At 42.7% G+C, this 21,291-nt stretch overlaps 1 protein-coding gene across 2 annotated transcripts in view; it reads right to left on the minus strand.

The window, feature by feature from the left end:
• Positions 1-901: 901 nt before the first annotated feature.
• LOC146174718 (uncharacterized) overlaps positions 902-21,291 on the minus strand; it is a 72,779-nt gene continuing 52,389 nt past the window's right edge. Inside the window, exons 12-19 of one of the 2 annotated variants that reach the window (XM_084583916.1) lie at positions 20,088-20,263; positions 13,321-13,366; positions 10,747-10,815; positions 6,678-6,749; positions 5,672-5,754; positions 3,215-3,281; positions 3,098-3,122; positions 902-1,379 (exon numbers count right to left, since the gene is read on the minus strand). In XM_084583916.1, the coding sequence (XP_084440042.1) occupies positions 1,345-1,379; positions 3,098-3,122; positions 3,215-3,281; positions 5,672-5,754; positions 6,678-6,749; positions 10,747-10,815; positions 13,321-13,366; positions 20,088-20,263 (573 nt within the window). In that variant the 3' untranslated portion in view covers positions 902-1,344. Of the gene's footprint in view, positions 1,380-3,097; positions 3,123-3,214; positions 3,282-5,671; positions 5,755-6,677; positions 6,753-10,746; positions 10,816-13,320; positions 13,367-20,087; positions 20,264-21,291 lie in introns of both variants that reach the window. The other variant, XM_084583915.1, reaches the window with a different exon arrangement.

A 21,291-nucleotide genomic window follows, 5' to 3' on the forward strand; every position in this document is an offset into this window, starting at 1 on the left:
AAAATGAAAGAAAATAGGGAAATAAAACAAGGGAAATCGCAGAAAGGAACGATATGATCGCAAGAAAATAGCTGCTTACTCTCATGTTCAGCAGTTCTCCCGCCACTTCGACTACATGGTGAACGTGTGTAGGTTGAATGTGTTTTTGGGGCCTCTCAAATCGTCGACACAATGTAAGATGGCAAATCCGTGCGTCACCCAATATTAAAAAAAAGAGTGCAGCAATTGCCTCCAGAATCGCTCTGCGTGTGTGAAAGGTCTCGTTTATCTCGTGCAATTGTCATGCAGGCACGAGAATGTTTAACAATCTAATAGGTTAAAACAAAGTGTGTCGCAGCAACAAGGGCCAGCTTTTACGTGCACTGCCGTTGGTGGGGGTTTCCATATAGGCGATGGAGCCGTGTTGGACAAGCGGGATTTATTGACCTAAATTAGGTTATGTGGACCGTGAGAAATACAGGAACGTTAGGGAAATCGTTGAGGTAATGAACTTTACACGTGCAGGTAGTTGTCAGATGTTTAAAATTGGGATCCTTCAAACTGTAAAGGAAAGGTCTTACGTTTTTAGACTGTTAGAAGCCAAGAAATATGTGCCTTAATAGTCACTAAAATATACTAATTTCTTCTCTTTTATAATAGCACTTCGTTTGAGTGGCATATAATGGTAGCATATATAGACGTAAGTAGTTTGAAATGAGGGTTAGTCGTATTGTGTGTACTTTGATGTCTTGTTTTGATTTCTTATATATGTTCAGCAGAAAAAACCGTTGGAGGAGTGCAATGATGACGCTGGACGTGCGCTGTACATTTCTGCTGCAAAGCAGAGCTCAGTTAAAAGCATCGAGCCTAGCAGGTGTATAGGCGCTCATGCCTATTACTGAGTAGGCCTGATAAACCACAGAGAACGATGATACAAGCATTTATTTCAGGGTTCTTGACAATATATTGTTCGCTCCAGAGCTGTCAGGTGTACAGGTACGTCCAAAATATTACAGAGCTCGCTTTCGGTGTTTGAAAATTTCTCCCGCCTTCCGTTGAGGAGATATAAGACTCACTTGCATCTATACGCACACGAGCGCAAAAGCGGCATGTGGTAACGTATGTATAAGGTACTTCCTTATATTTGCTAGGTTACAAGTGACGAAAGGTTTTTATTGCCAGCGTGCTCTGTATTATTATGGCCGCGATTGCACGTATTTACCAAAAGTTCCACTTAAGACACGCCATTAATAGTCGCCGCTCTGATAAACATGCATAAAACCCAGATGTATAAGACGCATAACTGAGCCAGGGCTTCACAGCTGGTGCACCGGGGCCTGTTTGGCAGATGTCAAAACCTGAATGTCAAACGGACCAGCTTGTCCTTGTAAATCCTTGCGCTGAAAAAAAAACACAAAAAAAGGGCTAGAGCTTTCGAACGGCAACCAATGTCGACAATATTCATGCACTGTAATATCTATTTAGTTGCTTCAGAGTGGATTTTTTTTCGCTGCAACAGCTGTGTTTTAACACTAATATGAGAAGGTGGACTTAGTCGACGATCCATGTGCTCACACCCACGTCAGCAGTTGCTAGTACCCATTAGTTCATAACTTTGAAGGAAAATATATATGGCTAAAACAAGTTTAAGAGGAAGCCGGCACATAGCCAGAGGTTCATTGACCCAATATTGCGATGGCGTCTGTACAAGAGAATTTCCCTATTGCGTGAGGACTGGAAGCTCTAAGGTATAATGAACCACCCGTTTTATGCTGCTTGATTCCTAAGAAGGGCGATGGCGTGACGGACAAGTGAATTGCAAGCATTGATATGCGCTATATTTTGGTCTTTTTGTCTCGCGCTGGTTCTCTGTCTGTCGCGAACGAACAATTGCAAGCCGGTGCTCTGCCGCCCCATGATTCACTTGTAATAGGATTGGTTAGAATCCCCTTCCTTATTATTACGGCTGCAGGCTGCTTGTCACACGGTCTTTAATTTGAGCCCACTTTTTGGGGCCTACTATGTTTTCCTTGCTATATGTATGCTCAGAGTCTCTAAGTCTTGTCGATTGGTTGTACAGAATTTCCAAATACCAGGCCATAGTAGAATTGTTTGCAATGACATAGCTGATGAAGCTGCTCGATCTGCTCACAATACAACCAAAATTGTTGAGATACCATTGACAAGAGCCGATGCTGAAAAGCGCCTTCGACTGATCGCCCGAAACGTGACTTCTACGCCTGGAGGAGAAATCAGTGAAGGCACTTCTTAAGTTTCTAAAAGGACTCGGGGTTGAGTTCCAGACTTTAAATGTACGCACCCTCTGCCCCCTTTTACTATAGATCCCTGGACATGTGACAGACTTCTTTTCTTGGCTCTCTTTCTTCCCCTTTTCTTCATTTGTTCCTCTCCCACGTATAGGGTAGCATACTGGGCATCGCCTGGTTAACCTCTCTGCCTTTGTTTTCTTTTTTAAGTGAGTTTTTTTTTGATCCACGGTAATCTCGAACGATTCCCACCCCCATGGCGCAGCAGCATCGTAAAGCTTCTTGAACTTTAACCTCTTAAAACAACGCATAAAAATTTACTTCAAGAGGCTAAGCACCCTTAGGTATCAAAATTGCAACAATGAGGAGGATAAAGTAGCGAGACAAAAAAAGTGCTGGCTTGAGCAGGCAAGAAAACTTGGGTGACACTAAAGATTTCCCATTGTAGGCATGCGAGAATTGCCTGGGTCAGAGCTAGCTGCATTACTCCAGCAGCCTCCAAAGCGAGCGATTGCATGGCTAACGCACCGCACTTATTGCTGCAGCTCAGTGCACGTCTAGTGTTACGTGGCAGCATCACTGTCATTCACACTGTTTATGAACACAAAAGCTTGCTCTGAAAGACCACGGGAGCTTCGTCAATCTAATACAAGACCATTATTTAACAATACGTAGCCTAACAAAATTGCATCAGTTTACAGCGTCCTGCACTGATTAAAATTGCGATTTGATCAGCGATGAAATGAGTTTATTTACGCCATTACACTGCCGTAATACTTGTGGACAATTCAGTGAAGATTCTGCGAAGCACATTCTGAGAAACGGTTTCGGGCTTGTTTAGCAATACTCACCTATAGTGCAGAGTATTATTTGACACTGAAAAAAAAAAAAAACGAAAAAAAAAACCAGGTAAGCATTAACTGGGCATCTTTTTTTAAAAGGCGTGAAACTTTACGCTTTTCACTTACAACTTTAGGCTGCTGCACTTGAAAAACGTAACTGTAAAAGTGCTTCGACACTGTGCACGTTGTTTCGCTGAAAAGAGTAAAGCGTGGTCACAATGAACCCAATCGATTTGTTGTTGGTAGACGAATAGGACAAGTTACCTTACCATGTGGTAACCTTATCAGTAGAAACATAATCTGTCATCAATTACAACCATATACCTTGTTTAGTGTATCTTAATTGAATCTTCGAGAGTTTGCTTTTTATGCTTTCTGTATTTTGATCTGAATGCAGAGTGTTTGTCTCTTGTTCATAGGTAATCTGTTCCGCAAAAGCATTACTCTGTGCCTACGTATGCTACCTTTTTTTGTTGATGCAGTTGCTATTTGTTGTGTGCAATGCGTTGTACAAGTCATGAATCCACTTCTGCCTTGGCTACCAAACGGTAGCATGCAGTATTCAATAAATAAATAAAATTGTAAATCATTGTTTAAAAAGCAACTTGAGTGAGCAGTCCACACAAATCAAAATTAGACTGCACTGGGGCCGTTTTTCTGATGATACTTTTGCCATTGACAAAATCGGCTCACGACACTTTCAGGTGACCAGCCTTGTCGTCAGAAGTAAGTGGTGCCAAATATATAACGTTTGAATATCTATTCGGCAAACAAAACACTACAAAAATACGAACTCCGCGTTCCCTCTATACAGGTATGTACATGTGAAAAGGATAGTTCTACACCTATCCGTGACCTTGTAATTTATGGTTCCCTTATCTAGCGAAATACCATGAAGCTCAAACCGAACCCTACATATAACGACCAAGTCATGGTGCCCTAGTAGTTGAGAAAAGATGGGGCGGCGGAAATTTGGCCTGTTGGAGGGGATCCCAGATCATTTCCTCTGTAGGTTACCCTGTACCCAACTTTCTGAGTCTACAGCGAATAGTCCGTGTTATAAAAGTGCGCATGGAGGAACAGGGCTGTTTACTGTTCAAAGAGCTAATGGAGGTCTTTACCCAAGCTTCATAAAAAGCTCGATTCTCAATCTTTTTCCAATTCCCAAGCTGCACCAATCAAGGCACAGTTCCCATAACAGATCACCAGTATCTCGATTTCGTTTCCTCCCATTCAGTCTCTTCCTGCTTCTTCTCAGCGGAGGTTAGAAAATACTTCCTTGGCGCTCTAACAACGCGTGCGGTGCGGCTAATTTCCGCTTGTATTTTATGTTGTCATATTGAGGTATGTCAAAACACAATTGATCATAAGAGCGTATTTGTATACACTTAATTATTAACCAGGAGCTCCGTGCGTGACCAGGCATCCGCAATTAGTTTTAAATGGTTAGGTCAGCCCCTTCCTGTGAAATGATGTTAGTGTGTTTAAGTTAGCACGACATAGTTCAGCAGATAGAAACAAAAAGGTCATGTTGCTGTTGCTTTACCAGCCCTAACAAAACCTTATTGAAATACAACCATCAGTGGCCGGATGCAAGACGCAGGAACCGCACTAAAGAACACAGTTGGTGTTAGTTCGGAAGTGGAAGATTGGAATCACAATATATATATATATATATATATATATATATATATATATACATGTATGTATGTATGTATGTATGTATGTATGTATGTATGTATGTATGTATGTATGTATGTATGTATGTATGTATGTATGTATGTATGTATGTATGTATGTATGTATGTATGTATGTATGTATGTATGTATGTATGTATGTATGTATGTATGTATGTATGTATGTATGTATGTATGTATGTATGTATGTATGTATGTATGTATGTATGTATGTATGTATGTATGTATGTATGTATGTATGTATGTATGTATGTATGTATGTATGTATGTATGTATTCGAGCAAGGACAGGGCACACATTTATGACCAAAATCGTATCAATGAACTGGTAGAAAACTAAACGCCAGTATTGTCCGCAAGAAGAAAAAATAATCCGGTCTTCTCAACTTCTTTTGTTATCGGCGCGAAGTATAAGATTCCTCTGGGCTACTGCCCCTCTCCCCCCCCCCCCCCCCCGGCCCCTTCGGGTACTGTATAGTGTCGTGAACAACTCTTCGGTTGATGTAACCATGATGTCTATATTGTCCATATTGGTGCACAGATTTACTGTTGCATCCCCAGTTTGCTAGTAAGGTTAAATTTACAGTTTATATAAGGGTTATCAGGAGATTTAATGTATCTTTGTCCCTAGGAAAGTAACAATTCCCATTGCATGCCGAAGATTTTCGCCACCATATATGAAATATGCATCTAACATTTCGTATTCTTGACAAATATAAAAGTTTTGTAGTGCAGATGGCGTTTCCATAAAGTAGTTACGTCTCCCGGGAACTCACTGCAAGTCATAGAAGTTTTCCTTCCATTCTCTGTGTACACGAACACCGCATTCTTACGCCATAACTCTCGCAGCTCATTTCCCTTCCAGGTTTTGGCTCAGCTAGCTTACCCAGCGACCACGGCGAATATGCACGGAAAGCTGCTGGCTTTACCGCAAGATGCAATTTCCGTGAAATGCTTTTCCAGGAGGACCTGTGAGAAAATGAAAGCAAACTGCATTCCTCAACCGTAACACTTGTTTATATTCTAGGGAAAGAGGAAGCCCACACACAAAAAGTGAATAACACCACTCACTTTTCCTTAAAATTTGAAGACGTGACTGTAAGGATGTTGAGGAATAAAAGCACCTCGAGATAATTATGTCTTCATTCTTAAAACGAGGCCAGAATGTTGCACGTGACAATAAAGGTCCTTCCGCTTTTTACTCGCTAAAACGTTCCATCGGATTTGCCTTCGGTGGCACTGAATTGATTGCATATACATGGTTTTGAGCTTTTTTTAAGCAAGCGTGGGTACTGATGACGATATTGATGCCGACAAGCGCTTACCGCGTGTAGAGCATAATGCAAGAGCAAAGTGGTCGATAGTGCTGGTGCAGACAACGCGTGTCACGCATTCACTGAAAAAGCGCTAATACAGACGACACCATTTTGATAAGGCGTCCCGTGCCGATCCTTGTTTGATACAGCCCCGGTGCATGTGATGCGTAAGCTTTCGATGTTCCACAAACATTGCTTTTTAAGTTACGCTTTACATTACTGGCGCTTATTGTATACGGAATTGGAGGAGTAAGCTAGAAGTATAGAAAGCCAATTTCCTCTCGCATCGGATTAAATTCCCGGCGTTTCCGCTGCAACCGTAACATACCCGAAACCAAACAGTGGGGACAAGTTTAGAAATGTGTGAAAGACGGCAAAGTGCAGAGGAGGGTGAGGAACAGTGCAACACTGGCTAGGGTGTGAGTGAGTCAGTAACTTTTATTAGCTGGAGCTCACTCGAAACAAACAAGGCCTCTGTTAATGGTGAAGATGCCACATTTCCCCCTGTGCAGTCCCGTTTTTCTTGTAAAATTTGTATCATCCACGATCCAAGCAGCAGCTGTTTCATGTGCTTACCTCCTTGCTGACTCGGCTGAAGACTCGGAAGTGGCAGTCGCTCACGTCCACCCACACAGGTATCCTCCTCAGCTGCTGTAAACAAAAACAGAGTTCGTAGTCACATATGTAATTCTCTTCAGTCCAAGAAAAATTACCGCCCGGACAATACTGAGATGATAGCAGTCGGGTAATGTTCATAGCGATGACCTTCGATATCAATGCAGAGTGTTCCACAGTTCTACCTTAGCGCTAGTTTGATTTAACTTGTGTATTAATTAAAAAGTACATTGGCTCCCTGCAGTGTTTTCGAGTACGTGAGTGGCGTGTTTTCTTTTTCCAGGCGTGCTATGATGATCTTGAATGGTGAAAACTTGAACTTTGAAATGCCTTATAATCGTTCCGAGGCTCAACGAAGAATCCTCTGAACTCGCAAGGCAAAAAAGCAAAAACAAAGATAAACCTCCCTTGGCGCCGCTAACCTACATCACGAGACCCCATCTCAGGTAGATGCAGAGTTTACGTGATATATGAGCGATTCCTTTGGGTCGCCATATCTGTATTCCACAAGAGACATCTATCGCATCTTTACCAGCTGGCTCACACCGACGAACAAATAAAGGTCAAAGACTGCCTCGAGTGGCGCCCACTGTCCTCTTGCCTAAGGACATGCATCTGCGAAGCTGCAAGAAGCCTAGATCTCTGAGAATATGCAAGGCGAAAGAGATGCAGCCTCCGACTCAACACATTTGATCGCTGGAATTACTTCTCTACCGCTGCGTACATAGCGACGGCTGAAAAGGCACGTAAGTACCCATCCCTTACCAAAATACCGAACATGCTCTGAAAATTAGGCAAGGAGGAAAGCGCGCCCACGGCACCCTGATTTTTGGGATTGGGAAAGTGGCATCTGGGCACGGTATACGTGGAGATGCCATGCGTATAGTGAACCTCACCGCGGCCGCCGCTTTTCAACAGGATGCCCCGATTCACTGACTATTAAACTTATGTAAAGCCCCGAAACGGACATCAAGTAGGTTTTTAAACAGAATGGCTAGTGGAAAGGCTTCGGACAGTGCGAGCTTTCAATACAGCACAGAATATGCGTCCAACATGGGAAGCCTGCAGTCCCAGATTCGAGCACTGCGTCAAATTATAACAGCAATGCCGAGCCATCAACCTCAACTTTTTTTTTTAAGTGAGGTAAATGTGAATAATATTCCATCATCTTTCATGAAATAAAAGCAGACACAAGAAGATACGTCCCCTACTTGGAGACGAGAAAGGAGAAGTCAGTCAGTATCCCACGTGAGAGAACAGGTCTCCCTTCTCACCATAAAAATTCTAGAAATGAATGGCGAAGACACGCTCGTGCTTACATATGAGGCCAATTACATTGTCCACGATTGAATAGTGCCACGTAATACCACGTAATGTCAGTCACAAGACAGCCGAAGAACTCGCGGCCAAGCTCTATTGCCAGAAATTTGAAATTTTCAGCGCGTTCCTATTGAAAACCAGGGTCCTGATCTCATGAGTTTAAACAAAACAAACCTTTTATAGGACTGGGATTCGATAATTATCTATTTGCATGCACCTTTCAATGCGCAATCCCATACTTTGGTCTGCACATGCGAGAAATGCAATAGAATTGGCAACGGCAATGAACTGTGCTCCACTCATGATTATCCATTTGCTCCGGTTTAGGAAAACCGCACATTTATGGTGAACTGTGCACCGTGAAATCTCCCAAATGCCGAAATTGTGGCGGAAACTTCGTGAAGAATTAGATCGCCATGTAATCAGATATGATGCTTCATGTCTGAATGGCAAAAAGTACGCGTATGATAAAATAGAACATCAAATGAGACGGATGACATGACAGGAAATCGATTATTTTAAGCTATCGTTTATGACAGTGAGCCGCAGGAATATACAAATATAAAAAGGAATTCCTAGGCTGTATTGAACTGGGGATACCGACCATCTTTCATTGATGCGAGTCATGGCTAAGCGGTATACCACTTCAGATAATGTTTCTAAGTAATTACTGCAGTTATAAGAAGGATCCCGATACACGTGGTGGTGATGTTTTCATGTTTGTTGTAAAAATAATTTGCTTCCAGAAACTTAATAATGAAGTTGGAGCCCGTGAGTCCGCTTTGAAAGTACCGATGCTTAATGGTAAGCCTGTGGTGGTGTGTTAATTTTATCGATTGTGGGGAAGTACAGTCTATGCGGAAAACGTAGAGCCCAAGGGGTGTGTTTCTGACCCACTTCGTGCAGCCTGTAATGCATTTCCAGTGTTCCTAATCTCTTGATAGTAAGAAGATTTTTTGTGCAGCCCTCTCCAACGGGAAGGGCCTCCAACAATGATAAATCAGCGCCACTACACGCACAAAAGTACACCCTACACGTTTGACAAAAGTAGGCTCTACACGTTTGACAAAGGCTGTACATGCAAAACATTTAGCATAGCAACCTTTTTAAATCAATGCAGTCAGTTCCTAAAAATTGCTGACTATAGGAGGATATTTTATAACCTAACAAAGATTGATTAGTCACAGCCTGAGACATTATCTATAGCAATGGTAGTAAGGCGACACAAGAATGCTTATTTATGCCCCTTCTTTGCTCTGACTCAAATAGTGATCCAAGAAACGCGTGAAAATCATATTGGATATTTTTTTAACTAGTATTCAATAGGTTGTGCAGCCACCTGTTCTAGTACCTAAGCCCAGTAATCAACGTCGTGTACTGCGTGAAATGAAGATAGAGTGCGCCATAGCTAGTGATAGTGGGCACGTCGCGTATACACTTATAGTAACGTATGGGACTCTGATATTTCCGTTGCTGTCGATTCCTGTTGCCATGTACTTACAACGTTACCTCATATAATGACTGTGCACAAATTGGGTGAATGTTTAAAGCCAATATGTTTTCCATCTACGTAAAAGACATGTTGCTAATTCTATCATGCGGTCGCGACGAAGCGAAAGCAAGCCATGATCCGATGAATCTCTGCACAGGATCACAGAAAACAGAAGGCTTCAAAACATGAGATATAAAGACATCCTTCGGTACTTAGCACAAAAGACGTGAAATGCGTGACCGACGTGGTGAAGGTAGCGGCTTTAGTAAGCCAATACGTCCCTTTTTCTTCTGTGATATACGTATAAAAAAGTGCCCAAATGAATTTTAGTTATTGATGAACAGAAACGGACATGATCAGATATCGCATCTCTTGAATATAAGATTGCGTACGTAGCTGATAGTTCTAATAAAAGTCGTGTCTTGAATTGGTTTCTGCACATCTGTAACTGTTGACAATACCGTGAAGTGTGGGCCGGCGGTGTCTCTCCGCCGGTTTCGGCAAGCCTTCGCAATTGCTCATGCTTTTACAACGTAGGTATACTTCGTACGCACTATTGACTAATCGATTGGTCTTGAGCTGTGTGCAAGAAGACACAGACCTGTATATCTCGCCCCTCTAAAACTGTTAATTCCTTAGAAAGATAGAACACAATCCGAAATCGCAACTGAGGTCAGATATACCCGAATAGCTTGGCGTATATATAATATTACTCTAAGAAGAGCTGAGCCTCCATAGCCTTGGCTGCATAGACACAGAAAGGTGTCCCCCAGTAGAGAACTGAACCATGCGGTTCACGGAAAATTACATTTTTGGCACCTATTACAAAACTAATGATGAATATCCGTGAAAGAATTTGAGTGAGGATTCAGCATTAGGTCAAGATTCTAACTTCTGAAACTAAGGGCTAGATAAGCTGTGCCAAATGCCTTCTCAATATTTTTCCCTGTGTCTGTCCTATCTACATGGACCACAAAAATCTTGATTCCATTATTTTCACTCTATATTATGTAAAAAAACATAAGTAATCAAGTAATTACTTCTGCGTAATATGTGACGTGTTTTTACTCCTAATTGTGCAATGTTTTAACAAGTAGTTTTATTTTTTCTTGCCCTCTTCACGCTGCGGCTCCACGCAGAGCCTTGGGACTGTTTAAGTAAACAAACGCGCCTCATCCTACACAGTAACATTCAAAAGCTTCGAAACGTTAGGCTTACCACATGTTTGTCCGTATCCTTGAAAGAAACCTCTCGAATGGCAGCCTCAATGTCTAAGACGTTGCCAGCCTGAATATGAAACAAATAAACAAATACGTGAGACCTCGCATGAAGTGCCCTTAGATAATAAAGCGTCATCAGAAATCAACATATTCGAAATGGGTCCTGGGCCTAAGAAAAGTACTTTTTAACTAAGCAACAGTACGACCTGTGACGTACAAATGACGTGAAATCAAGCCCCTAAAAATGCCTATTATCGCAGTCTATTTAAGTGGGACCGCCATACCGGCTCAGAACTGTGAGAAACAAAGTAATATAGGGCCGCACGCTGCACGCATGAGGTGATTTTCAATCGCGAGGCCCATGGTCAACTGATTGTTACTTGCTTTGACGACCTGTCTTAGGTGATAAAGTAATCAGTTTCATTTTACATTGTCTAACGTTTTAGATTTTGACTGCCTTGCTTCGCATAGATGACACGGCCTCTGCTACGAGTGACTGACTGCTATTGATACAGGTTGTTCGTTAACTTTTGCCCTGTTCGTTCTTGTTAAGTTTTTGTTGGTTTGTTTGTTTGTTTTTGACTTCTTTTGCTTCGCATACATGACTCTGCTTTTGATACGAGCGATTGACTGCCTTTGCTTCACATACCTGACTCTGTTTCCTTTGACTGCTTTTGCTTCGAGTACTTGACTCTGCCTTGCTACGATTGACTGACTGCGTTTGCTAAGGTTCTTATCAGTTATTTTTAGTTAACCTTGTTTTAAGGTGTTTAGTCATACGTGCTGAGCCATGTCATTCATGAATTCTGATGGCGGAGGGGTGGAAAGCGATTGAGCTATGAACGCTTGAGTGGCCGAGAGTATAAATTTGTTCCCTTTTTCCTTCAATAAAGAGTTGGTAGTTTGCGCTCGTCCCGTGCTACGTGTCCCTCTTACTTTTGCGTCATGTTTGTTGCGCAATTTCACCATGACTACAGTAGACATTCACCAACTAGCCCGCCAAGAGCTCCTGTTAAAGCATATTTCTTAAACATAGAAAAAAAAATCTTGAGATGTGGTATTTTGAAAAGGCCGTAATTTGTTGATATTGTCACGTACTGGTGACAAACCCTGTAGTCACATATGAAGACACTGGCTTTGCAGTGGAATAAGGCTCTTTATTGGACTGACCCGCGCCTGAAAGATCTAACCAATCGGCGGCGGCGACAACAATCGTCTTCGTCGGTCGTCGCACTAAGAATGATCATCGCGCACGCCAACGCTCAATTTAAACGCGACAGGGAACCATTGAGATAAAGCCCCAGACCGTGGCTAGCGTAATCTGGAATGTTGCAGAAACACACGCGAGTAATCGGAATCTTCGAGACAGATCTCGGCGCCTCTGGAGCGACAAAGAAACTGATAAAGGTGCGTCTCGCGACATCGAGCATGAACAAACAAAGAATACAGAATTGATACGCGTGCCTGAATTAGAGTGATCTGGCCGAATGCCGGCGGCTGCTAAAAAACAACAAATACAATTTGAAGATTTTGCTGCATTACTCTCCCTTAAAAAAACATCGCCTCGATGTTCCAAAATAAACAGAACAACTTAAACAAAACATTTCAAAGTTTAAAAACCACGCATCCTTTAACGCGCGTAATGTGGCTAATGAGGCTTCAGACGAACAACTTGTATACGATTTCTAGGCGCGCGCGTTGCCGTTGTGATGCTGTCGTACCGTCGGGAATGACTTCATACTCTAGTTGTCCGACGCGGTGATGGATTTTGTATGGCCCAAAGTATCGACGCACTAGCTTTTCACTTAATCCACGGTGGCGAATCGGAGTCTAAACCCACACTTGGTCTCCTGGGTTGTACTCTGCGTGGCGTCGTCGTAAGTTGTATCGTCGGCTGTCGGTGCGCTGTTGGTCTTTAATACGCAGCCGTGCGAGTCGTGCCTTTGTTTGCACGCTGCAAGTAGGCGGCAACGTCAAAGTTGTCCTCGTTGGTTACGTGCGGCAGCATCGCATCGAGCGTTGTCTCGGCCTTCCTGCCGTATACAAGCTTGAACGGAGTATACAAGCGTGAACCGGGCTTGTCACCACTGCGCGATAATATGAATTTTTCCATGGCAATAGTTATTCGTACGATAATCCGTATGTTCCCTCTTTCTGGCTGCGGTTCTGTGCGTGAGAGGTGCACTTCTTTAAGAGAAAACTTTGTTTAAGAAAATAACTTTTCTGCTCACACATCTGTGTTGTGGCTTTAAGGGCAGAGAGAACTTTGTGATGGCTACTTTTAAAATATTTCTCCAGTTTCTCTGAAGCCATCTAAGCAGCGTAGGTCAACCTGTCGGCTCTGACATGTGTTCTGGACACCCCAAGAAAACTTGAAAATTTGCTTTAGAAAAGCACGGCCTGCTTCTAGCATTCATAGAAAGCTACCTCCCGAATGCCAGCCTTCAAAGCAAAGATTTCTTTTTTTCAAACTTCATTTATTCTATTGCGCCTTATTGATGGAGGCTACCAAGAAATATTGCACAATGCTGTGCTACTCGAAAAGCAGAAAACAACAAACTCGCTTCCTTACTCTTCCGACGTAGGTCTTCCCAATGTAAACAGCTAGATATGCAGCACTGAAAAACAGAAAAAAAATGGTTGACATTAGTAAAAAATTGAGTTTTGGAAGAGCTTTAGTCACTCTGAGATCGACGGGAAACAAACCTATTTTTATGTCACCGCTTTTTCGTAACAGTTAAGGTGATTAAGTTCAAAGTAAGCAAATTACTTTGCTACAGGGGCGGCACAAATGTTGATTGTTCCCGAGTAAGGGCCCTTCTGCTACTTCCTAAACAGTTTATTTTGATGGTGGTCTTGGCGCTGCGTGTTTAACTGTTGTAAAATGCAGGTGCGGAGATAATGCCGTTACCGGCTTTGTGTTTGTTCACTTATGTACTTTCAATGTTTCATAAAAAGGAATTAGATCTTGCGGCCAATGTACACTTCATTACATAAAAATAATTTTTTTTTTTCACTGGCAAGGCAATCTTCCACGTCGCTGGGTAACCGACAAAAGTTCAATGACCTATTTTGGGCAGAACAGCACGGACATCTTAGCCTCTGAGAGCTACGAGGAAATAACCTGGTGCCCTCCAAGCAACATATTGAAAATGCTTAATTAACAATAATTTGGTATATGCAGGTAATGAAAACGATTCTGCGGCTGCTTACTGTTCAAGCGAATCAATGGCTGCTTTTTGCACCATATTTTAAATATCACCCTGCGTTAACACGCCCACGATGGTGTAGACGCTATTCAGTATTACATCTAGCGGGTGGCATTTGTGGCAACCCTGTTGGGGCAGCCTCCATAACGTGTGGCGGGGGACAATAAAAGCGCAAAAAAAAAAAAAATGTTTACGACGTGTCGGTGACGTTCAATTCAATTCAATTCAATTCAATTTATTTGCCATCCTGGTACAATGATGGCGGGAGCCCGGGGTAAAAGCTGCCGTTTGACAGCTTGACAAAGCAACGGGCCCCCACTTTGGCAGCACCACAGTAGTCAGGCATATATAAAAAGCACATGTCATGTGAATTTAAACACATGGTAAGGGAACATTGAGATAATAAATACAGCTCTTGTCAGTGTACAGTTATGAACGCAAAGTACACAATGAAAAGGAAAACAAGCAGATAGAAGCCCACACTTATGGCGAGAAAAAAAAAAGAAAAAAAGGGTGAGGAAACATTGAGATAATAAATACAGCTCATGTCAGTTTACAGTTATCAACGCAAGGTACACAGTCAAAACAAGCAGATAGAAGCCCACACTTACGGCGAGTAAAAAACACACACACACACACACAAAAAAAACAGGTTAAATCAGTCATGAACAAAACGGCCTTTCTGAAATTCGAGGTTGAGATTGTGGTTGTTGCTGACTACTGGTGGGATGAGCCTTGAGGATTCTGCCGGAAATTGCTCCACCGCAGAGCCACCTAAATCATAAACAGCGTTCGCAAGGAGGTCATACATAATCACCCGTAATAGATAATAGTCACTACTTCTGTGACTATCGAGATTCCAGTGTGAGTCCTGCAGGAAATTTAAAAGAAGACGTGAAACCTCATTTCTATAAGACCGGTTTCGTGTATACGACTCCTACTTGCTGCACGCCGCTAGCTTGTTCGACAGCCGAGATGGTTTGCAACGCCGTTCAGCAGTGCAACTAGAGCTCGGATTTCACCGATGCTGGTAAAAATAAACAATCGTATTCGGTCTCTGCCTCTCTCTGATGTTGCGTGCTGCGTGCCATTGTTGTCAGTAAAGCGGCAATGACGCCACGTGAATAAGCTCTATATGCTCTGCGAAAACTCGCAAACTTCTTTTATTTTTTTTTTTTAAATTACTTCGTCTTCCTCGGCAAGACTTTACTTGCTCTAGGATTTACTTGGTTACATTATTGGCTTTGACCTGAAAATGTTCCATATAAGTTTTAAATATTTTTCCCATAATACTGTCGATACCTTAATGGGTTTTTATAAGAGAGGACATGCAGCTGCCCGCAAAGACGGCAAGAAACTGATTGCGCTTTTTGTTCCAGAGCCCACATGCATCATATCAATTTTCTTAAACGGTTATCTATGAAATAGAATTGGATGTATTTCATTTCGAAATACTGTAGCCCGATGGCCTAGCAGAATGGACAAGGTAACATATAACAAGACCAGCCATTGTAAAAGCAAAAACACTCGTGATAATCTTACAGCCTAGTAAAAACAGAATCACCGCAAACCTGACATGTACGTTAAAAAATGAACGCAGAAAGGGTGAAAGAACCGCTGGAAAAGAGAATTTTAAAAGACAGAAATGAAAAAATAAAGCAAAAGCGAGGCGCAGGCAGACAACTGTAAATAAATGAACGTGCGTGAGACAGTCCAGTACCGGAACAAGCAAAACAAAAATATAGTCAAGGGTTCGACGAAGGTTCGTCTGGTCAGGCATGGTAGTTGAGTAAAAAGAATTTCAGTCGCTCACCAAGTTAACATGAAAAAAGAAGACGTTTCGGAACCCCTACGGGTTCCTTGATTGTGATCAAGGAACCCGTAGGGGTTCCGAAACGTCTTCTTTTTTTCATGTTGACTTGGTCAGTGACTGAAACTCTTTTTACTCAAAACAAAAATATATAACAGACCGCGAAGTCCCAGCTTGTGAAATGTTCGACACGCCATCAAAGAAAAGGAACAAGGAAATAATTCATATGAAAGGAAACCGGCATTACTTCGAAATCGCCAGAATCCCGCGCGGCACAGACATAAGCTGGTTCATCCAGTAAGCGACCGTGTAAACAAGGATAAACATTTTTAAAGGATCTGCGCTGGTAAATTGTGGCTATGAGTTCTTTTAGTCTATCGATTAAGCGTAGAAGCATGTAGTCGCTTGAGCAGAAATTAAACTGCTGGAGGTAAAGTATGAAATGCATCTTAGTCGGAAAAGTGCTCTGTTTCAAGTCTTGAACTTTGTTGGAGGTCAGGATTTGGGCGATGAAACACCTTTGACAACTGTTGAAAATGAAACGAATTATCTTTCCGTCTATACAATTCAAAGGATGTGCATCTGTTTTGAATGTGGACATCATGATGCACTGGGCCAATGAAGTTTAAGCCTTATATTGGATTATAAGCTGATAACATTATATGCTCCGCGGCAAGCTGTAAATTGTGGCGTAGAAAGTAAAATTTTCTAGAAGCGGCAGTGCAAGTTGTGTTGCCGTGACTAGCTCATTTGTGATGCCTATTTAATGCTGCGCACAGCTGCTTATATTTATCGACCTGTAAGTACATCGCTTGGTTCAAGGTGTAGGTTAATATCGACAGTTTTTTTTTTTGTCAGTCGTGATTTCCTGAAAGAAAACTGTAGTCGGTATTGATTTCTACTATCTATTTGGGTCATCCCTTTTAACTGCATTACGTTGCGATTTTAAGTAGTTTTGGCCCCAATCCCTATTGAGAGGCTTGAAAAAAACCCAGTCATTAGCAATAACTTAATACTTAATGATGCAGTGTCCACAACCTTGACGATATTATTGATGTAAACGAGGAAGAAAACAAGGCCGAGGACTCTACCTTTAAAAACAGCCGACGACGCAGGAAGAACTTCAGACTAGCAAGCCTTTACTTGAACAAACTGTTGTCGATCGGAAAATTAAAATGCGTCCTGCTATCCTGGTTTTTAGCTAATACAAGTCATTTTAGTCTGCCGTGAGGCGTCTCGTAAACTCAATGAAAACGTTTTAATTGTACTTCCGGACGTAATCCTTCATTCGTGAAGACGTAAATTTCTCTAGCAGTTTGGAAACAGTCTTGTCTAGTGCAAACTGTCTAATAGAAACCTGGCCTTTGGTTGCATAAACTTGACCTTCACTTAGTCGTCCACTTCAATCCCTCGCGACAGCCTGCCTTCCCTAGGTTCCGCACTCTCGGTCTGGCCTTCAGTTTAGCATGCTCGCTTTCAGGCTTGTTTATTATGCGCCTCTGGTGCTGAACCGATGTACTTGGTTTCAAACCCACCTTCGTTTGGATGAATGCGAAATGCTGAAATGGCTGTGTACTGTGCGAAGTAGTGCACCTTAAAGAGCACATGTCTATATTTTTCCGGAGCTCTTTACGGCGCCTCGTTCTGTGTCCTTTCGCACCCACCTTCCTTCCTTTTCTGAAGGCGAGGTTCAGATGCTTGCTGTGAAAGACGTTTTCATCGCTCGAACACTAACTTAAAATTTTTAGAGTGAATGCATAAGCTTTTTAAATTATCCCTCTCTCTTTGAAGTGTCATTGCTTGGTCGGCGAGGTCGCGCTTCACACTCACCTCAAATCCCTCTTCGAGTAAGAAGTCTATCGTGCCTTGAGACGCTTTCGGGGCATTTGTGCGTCTCCAAGTTGATCATTAGCTTTCCAGGTCGGTGCTTGAATGCAAACTCCAATTCCTGAATCGAGTCATAGGCCCTTGTTATCGCGCGTATTAAGTTCACTGTGTTTTGAAGTACATAAAAGCCTGCTACCAACAAAGTCCCATTTAATAACTTTTCAAACCGTCTCCTGCAGAAGGCGGTGAAAGCTTTCCACTCCGATCGTAGCATCACCGCCGTCGACACCTCTCATGGCCTCTCAAAAGAGCTTCTATTTTGGAAAAGCACGTCCCTCTGCATCTACTACCTTCCAGAGGTTTATGTACAGCCAGACACCGTTTCCTGCCTGGTCCTCGTGCGTAGACATTGGAGCATCGGGACACCTGATTTGTGCGGGCCAAACACATGATCGACACCTGCGACAGCTTCAGACAGGACTGTCTGGACTGCAAGGAAACATGGAGGCCCAGATGTGTTTGTCTTATCCCGTAGCCGTCTCTCAGCCCACTGGATTCTGCTGGTTTCCCAGAGGACTGGCCTAAATACCCATCTCTAGGTGTGCATTTGTCTGTGCATGTTATGCGTTCAACGGCGGAAGCACAAGAAAAGAGAAGCCTCTACCCCCATGGACAAGAAGATTGTTTCCGCATGACGGCCAACGTAACCCGCACCATGTATCATCAACGGTATGCACTCCAAAGACTCCAAAGGCACATGAAGTTCCCCGTTTCTGAAGATGCACGAACTAGCGAGAATTTAGGTATTACATTTCGAATAACATGCATGCGTACAGTTCAGAGCCTTTAAAAACGGAGAGCAGAAATAGGAAAAGGTGATGGTGTGTATTTTATTAAATAAAAGGCAGAAGAGCACCTCTAAAGTGCAGGTACGTGGTTATAGGGTGCAGAAAAGTAAACACAATGAAAGAGAAAGTGGATCGCAGAAGGCTTGCAAAATAACTAAGCACCTATATTCTTCGTTCATTATTAAAACTGAATTCTGAACTGTCCAGGAAAACACACCCGAAACTGGCTATTTGCTTGCGCTACAATCGTCGTTTACAGCTGTGGGCAACATTTGATGCCAATAATGCGGGGAGGTGCGTAAACGACACAACAAGCGACGCATATTGTTGCTCATGTTTTAAAATTTCGCAGATGTGACTTCTCATGAACTGGTTTTCCTTTCATATGTCAATCAGGTGCTGATGCGTTCTTCCTTTCCTACAAGGTGCCCTCCTTTAATAAAGCTGAAGGTAGCGCTAACAGTTGGACAAAGACAGAGGAAAGAAAACTCACACGACGATTGACACATCGATTTGTTTCCTGTTTTCTAACATGGGTAAATAGATGCTCGTCGAGAAGAAAAATGTTCCTACTTTTCTACGTTTCATAGCATGTTTTCGTTCGTCCTGTCCTTCATGCCTTCTTATACGCTGTGCTTTACAATGCAAGTTAACAAATAATGTATTATGCGGGAAAGGAATGTGTAATCTTCGTTCCTTTCGTTGAAATATTTTTTTTTTTTCGGAGGTTTGCTCAAAGCAGCGTTTGGGCTGTCCTCGCCCGTTTCTGGTCCGTTTGTACGCGGCGTTCTATATTGCACAGATCTATGTTCTTCGGTACAAATTCCCTGTGATTTGTCGCCGTCAAAAGGGAGTCCTGAGTTATAGGATAGAGAAATACCTGTATTGGGAACTTGCACATGGCACCAGCCTCCATTACAGTTTGTCTATAAATCGCTCCCATTAAATTCCCCGCAATGACAATTATACCTGGACGTTCGAAGCGCCAATGGCAACATCTGTCTTGGCTTCGACGCTATCATAAATGCACAACATGTGGCAATGAGGTTCACATCTGCTTAAAAATAAAGCGCTCTCAATAATGAAAATTGGCGAAACGTTCCTGAAAAAAGGAAGGACGGAAAGTGGTGGAAATTTTCTTTGTAGTTTTTTGTTCTTTTGCTATGAAAATCAGTGTCGATCTCGATTAGCCTATTAGGAAACAATTATAATGTTTGGGCCGGTTGCGTAGACCTTGGATTTAATGAGTCGGCAGCGTAAATCTTACCAGCTTTTTTCCACTGCGTAGGGCAATATAACCGCTTTTATACACAGATTTTGAATGTGCTTTCCATATATGTACCGAGGTGATTGCTGCATCTTCATGCAATGTAGATCATCCATATCGCTGTCCTCCACGAACCAGTGTGTGCCAAACTGCTTTCTTGTGCAAGGATCGGCTTGTTGTTCTTCGACGCTGCCCTAAAGCTAAATGACACTGGGTTTGAGCGAATCTCCTGTATGCGCAAAGATCCCGCTGTACAACGTCGCAGGGCATCAAGTTAGAATGCCTAAAAGGCAAAAATGAATCGCCTAGATGCTGGGAAATCAATTTTTGAGCTAGGTTGATTGCGAGGTGCAATGGCTTTTCAGACAAAAACAATACCTTTCAAGCGGCGTGTTCACAGGCAGGCCGGAGGAGCTCAGTGAATCTGGAAACACGTCGGCAGGACTCCTGGCAGCTGACGCTGCCAGCCGGCTGCGGTTAGGTACAGGCGCCAGCCGCAACCCCTTGAGCAGCTCAGCCACTGGAGGGTAGGGCGACCCGTCCGCTTGGTAGCTCTGGGAAGGCCCGCCATACCTCTTCAGCTATCAGCAGATTGACCGAAAGAATTTCGCTTCCCTCACGAGCTGACATCAAACAAGTGGCGCGCATAGAAATCGTGCCTTTATTGTGCGTCGAAGTATAGGCGGTCGACTGCAGAAGTTTTTGGACTGTTTAGGAGTGATGAAGCAATTACAATTCCCCCTAAAAGCTCGCAACAAAAAGTAAAGGACAAGGCATAGACTATTGAAAAAAAAATGCCGACACTATGAACTCCATTTTGAAGGGTATATGTGATATCGTTTTAAGACTTCTAGTTTGTGGAGTACCTTGCTGTTTCTTTGGCATGCATGTAGTCTCTGCTTACTTAATTACCAATCCCTCGATCTGTGCTTCTAATAACTCACACGTTCATACTAGCATGCAATACTGAGCTACTGCTTTATCCAGGTACCGTAACTAGGCTACCAGCCCACATATAAAGCCCAGCTTGAACCAAGCCGCACGAACGTGCCTCCGTGGCCAAAGAAGTAGCGTGCTTGGTTCGACATCCAAGGATTTGATTCTTGTTCCATCTTCTCACCTCAGATCAGCAATCCGACTTGGCAGATCCTCACAAACTTCTCATATCATGTAGTATATATGTGGCACATACGGCGAATAATCAGTGATCGGCCATGTAACATGTTTACGTGTCAGAGCAATGCTCTCGCCCTCTTTTGCTCTCATGCTTTGTTTGTCTTTGCTTTTTTTGTGAAACATTCTGCCATCGTTAACTACTGTACAACTTACGCACTTCGCTAATTCTACCTATAGAATTGATTTATGTTCTCTCCAAATCCTCTGCTCAACTCGTGTATTTATACTCATGTACTTCTTACGGGAGGTATACAGGAGTGTAAGTACCCAGAGAGTTTTACTTCGGGACCACCTACTGCACTAACTTTCTTTAATATATTATTGCTTGTATTTCGTTTTAATAAATCTTAGAAGATTCAAATGACGCCGACAATGCCGACAATACTGCATTATCTTTCAAACGAGG

This window comes from Amblyomma maculatum, chromosome 11 (assembly GCF_055883805.1).
Source record: "Amblyomma maculatum isolate TAMU_Amacu chromosome 11, ASM5588380v1, whole genome shotgun sequence".
In the NCBI taxonomy this organism is placed as follows: Eukaryota; Metazoa; Arthropoda; class Arachnida; order Ixodida; family Ixodidae; genus Amblyomma; species Amblyomma maculatum.